General features: G+C 41.8%; 1 protein-coding gene across 1 annotated transcript in view; it reads left to right on the top strand.

Moving 5' to 3' along the window:
- Positions 1-3464, top strand: part of PTGFRN (prostaglandin F2 receptor inhibitor) — a gene marked incomplete at both ends in the record, with an annotated part of 19039 nt that extends 15575 nt beyond the window's left edge. Inside the window, one exon of the mRNA XM_009073077.1 lies at positions 3357-3464. Within this exon, the coding sequence (XP_009071325.1) occupies positions 3357-3464 (108 nt within the window). The remainder of the gene's footprint in view (positions 1-3356) is intronic.
- Positions 3465-4177: the final 713 nt, after the last annotated feature.

Here is a 4177-nt window from a genome sequence, read left to right as displayed (position 1 = left end):
GAGAGGAGCACAACCTTTGACACTTCTCTTGACCCTGTTGAAATCCAGTTCTAACACAGGACAGTGATTTCTCTTGTTGCAGACGTCACTGTGAATGGTAGAGATGGTCAAGACACAGGATCTGTGGTGATAGCAAAACGTTAATTTCAATTTTTTTCACCATCTCTACAGTGCTTGTTTTATACAGTTTTTCACACCCCATGCACACACAGTGTTAATTACCTATTGGTCAGTGATGTGGTAATGCTTAAATTATTGGTTAACAGTTGTTTATATGTGCCCACATTAACTACCCCGAAATGTTCTCTTCTTATTGACATCTGTTTATATGTGCCCACATTAACTACCCCAAAATGTTCTCTTCTTATCAACATCTTCACTCCTCTCAGGATGTTTGCCTCGTTATTCTCACGCATGTAGACTAATCATCTTTTTACAATCCTTTCTCAAGACATGTTTTCAACCTTGTCAGTCTCACAGGTGCAGACTTATCTCCTCAAGGTCAATGTTGTTCTCATTTGTGAGGCCTTCAGTCCAGCTGTGTGCCTTCACATTCTCCCTGGAGGTACAAATGCTAATTTGCAGGAGATGTACCCTGCAATGTAAGGAGGAAATAACCAAAGGGAAAGAACGGTTTGTGTCTTGTGAAGGGGAAGGATGATCATGAAATGACAGACTGCTAGGCAGCAGCTGCACTTTCTGCCCAGGAAATTTTGACTCTTCATGTGGGAGGCAGAGTAGAGATGTGCTTGGTGACCCAGAACTGAGGAGTACATGGGGAGTGTGGCATTACCATGATGCATGGCCTTTCCTGGCTGAGTGACCAAATAAGCTTAACTTTTACCCTTGTGACTTCCTGTGGCCTGGAGTGCTTCGACTCAGCTCTGCATTAGTGGTTTGCTGGCATGCCAAGGTTTGAAGGCGGTGGCAGTGTCTGTTGAATGCATTAGATGCCTGGACTTTCAACCTAGACGTAAGGCCTGAAACTCCTGTCTGTCTGTACCCTCTGTCTTTCTTTGTTAAACTTCCCAGGACAGGGGTAACGTAGTCCACCCTTAGCTTGAAAAAGTTGGAATCATACCGTTCATCTTTCTTGCTCAATCCCTCCTGGCATCTAGCCAGGACAGAGCTTGTTTGCTGGAGTAGAGCATGTCCCATATTCCTGACATGATGTCACCTCACTTGCTGCAGGGACTTAGGATAGCCCCTGAGCTATGGACAGTATCAGGATTACTACAGTGCTATTCTGCCTTTGATCAGAGCAGCAGAGGGAATGTGCTGGGATTGTTTCTTTTGCTTTGACAGTCCACACACAACTTGAGACTTTTCTGGTTATAGTTGGCTGGAGTGCCCTGGTCCCAGCTGCCTTTAATCCCCTAAGACCTTGAACTTCTGTCTACATGACTCCAAAGAAAAGGATGGAAAATGTCTTATTTTATCTGAAGGCGAATAATCAAATAGGCTGCAAGGAAATACAGTTTGGCGTGTGTATGTGTGAATGTCAGGAAACAAATTGAATTCACACAGAAACAGTTTGGATAGATGCTGAGGAAGCAATCAGATTAATGTCTGTTCATTTCCCCAGAAAAGGATCCTATCATGCTGAGCTTAAGTTAGGGCTGCAGCCTGCTTGTGAAGTGAACAGCTGAACTGGATCTGGAAGTGAACAGCTGAACAGTGTTCTGGATCTCTTATTTCCTTAAATATGTTCTAGTATAAACATGTAGCAGTCTTGACTGGTAGTCCACACGTAACCTCTATTGCATCTCTACCATTCTTATATCCTTGCTTGCTTGCAACCTTAATTTTTAATAGGGAGGTCTTCTAGTGTCAAAATGGGTGCAAACCTCTCGGCTTACGTGTCTTCATACTGCCCTTGTGTACAATGTGCAACTGCTTCTGGGGCAGAGAGGAAGGCTGTAAGAAACTTACGGCATACCAAAGGGGAGCACATTGTGTCCAGTGGAAATTGTGGGGGGAATTTTGAAAGCCAGAGAAGTAATTCTTGCGTTGTAATTTGAATTATTTTCTTAGTATGCTGTATAATCTCTGCTGACCAAAACACACCAGGTCCTTGTAATCTAAAATAGTTTCACCAAAAATTATAGCTCTAGATTCTTGACACATGCAGGTTTCTTCCCAGAACCTCAGTTTGGAAATGATATGATAAGTGTGTGCAGTGTGGTGAGCTATCAGCATAACTTTCCACAGAAACCTGTTGAGAAGGTAACGGGCAAGTGGGTTGCCTTGGGTGATTTCCTTAAATGTTCTCCTTGATCTTCAGTGGATTTGAAATTTTTGGTTCCTGTGCTAAAACAATATCATGTAAGAGTGGAGAGAGGAAATGTTCCAACAGCTTTTCTTTCCTCCCACACCTTTTTTCTGTGCTTGTTGTTGATGCTGCTGTCCCAGAGGTAGATAGCTGAGCCAGGTAATGATAGCTGCTAAGGGAGTCTAGGGAGGGTAAAAAGGGTTACTATTTAATCTGAGTCTCAAGTTTCTTCTTGGGTTCCCTGTCCATTTTCCCCAAAATCATCCTAGAGGTCACCATTGGCATCAGCTTTCCTTCTACCCATCGCCTTCATCTTGTATAGCAGAGAAATCGCTAAAGGTATTTTTTCAGTTTCTGCCCTGTGAAATAGAGAGTACTAGCGATGTTGGCATTTTGTTACTTTTGCACCAGAGATGTAGCTGCTGTCAAAATCTGGGGAAGTTTTGTTTTTTAATTTATGTACCTCAAAAGTCAAACACCATGATGTTATCATTGTGTCTGAGTACTTTGTAACAGCCTAATGCTTTTCATCGATATGATCACCACTTTGCAACTGAAGAAGTTACTGTACCCTCGGGCTTTGAGACATCTTTTACAGAAGAAGCTATCTGTGTCAGAGCCTGAAGGAAAACCCACAGAAAAGTATTACCAGATGCATTACTTGTATTGTCAGTGTTTCAGTTCCAGAGCAGAACCACTAGTATTGTTAAAATACTAGTTTGCTTTAAATGAATTCCTCACCAAAAAGATCTGTTCTGGATTGGCCTGAAGACCTGAATTCTTGTGTTCTTAAAGGAGTCACCAGTGGAAGACCAGCTCCTTTTGTGTAGGACAGTAGAAGGCAGATTTGGGCAGCAGCCTGTGTCGGGTGACAGGTCTGATGGTTTGGGTGCTTTGTCTTGGTACAGGTTTTATTGGCTAAAAATGGGTAACTACTTGACAAAAACTTAAATGATTGTTTATCCCTACTTCAGAGCTCTGTTTCCATAAACTAGCAGAGAATACTTACAAGAAAACATGCAAGAAAGGTGTTTGATACTGAAGGAAAAGCCTGTCGTGAATAATTGCGTTTGCTCTTTTCTAGGTCCTGTGTTCAATGTCTCGGTGCATTCGGACAGCCCAACGATCTACCAGGGTGAAGTGGCAGATTTGCTGTGTATCGTCACAACAGAAGGAATGGTACTTGAGCCAGGTATTTCAGCAAAATTATTTTACTTGTGACTCATTTGCCTTTCTAAGGCAGAATAATGGCAGCACTTACAAGCCTATGTCCTTTGAGTAAGGCTGTAGAGTTGAGAACCAAAATTGTGTAGAATTAGATGAATACAGGAAAGTGTGTTTGTTTTACACAGCTCAATTTAAAGCAAGGTTTTTCTCTTTCACTGGCTGTAAAACCCCCATCTGCTGTCTGAACCAATTGACCCCACTGCAAGCAACCTCAGCCTACAACCACTAGATGGGCCATGAAAACTATTCCTGTTCCCTGTAATTGGAAAGGAGGTCCATTGGTAAAATCATTTAGGAGAAAATGGTCATCTGTAAACAAATCTTAGTCAGCTGACCAGTCAGCTTCACACTTCAGGGTGAATTTAAGGCTTAAGGTAAATCTAAAAATCATAATACTTCACTACTTCTATCTAAATGCCATTCCTTTCAGAGGTATGCATCCTTTTTTTTCTATGGAAGAAAGAAATACAGTTCCTAGCTCCTGCGAAAAAGATAGCAGACTCTTTAAAAGCAAATTTTTATGAAGAGCTGAAAAGTTCAGAGAATTGCTCAAAGCCTAGCTGCTTGCCAAGCATTGTCTGAGCTGCTTTTCTTCAAAATGCTGTGAGAATAATTCTGGTTCTTACTCCCAAAATTTGGGTTTGAAGTGAGCTGAGGTTTTTAAAAGCAATTATATAT

This window comes from Acanthisitta chloris, unplaced genomic scaffold (genome assembly GCF_000695815.1).
Source record: "Acanthisitta chloris isolate BGI_N310 unplaced genomic scaffold, ASM69581v1 scaffold12064, whole genome shotgun sequence".
In the NCBI taxonomy this organism is placed as follows: domain Eukaryota; kingdom Metazoa; phylum Chordata; class Aves; order Passeriformes; family Acanthisittidae; genus Acanthisitta; species Acanthisitta chloris.
This window is presented reverse-complemented; position numbering and strand designations above follow the sequence as displayed.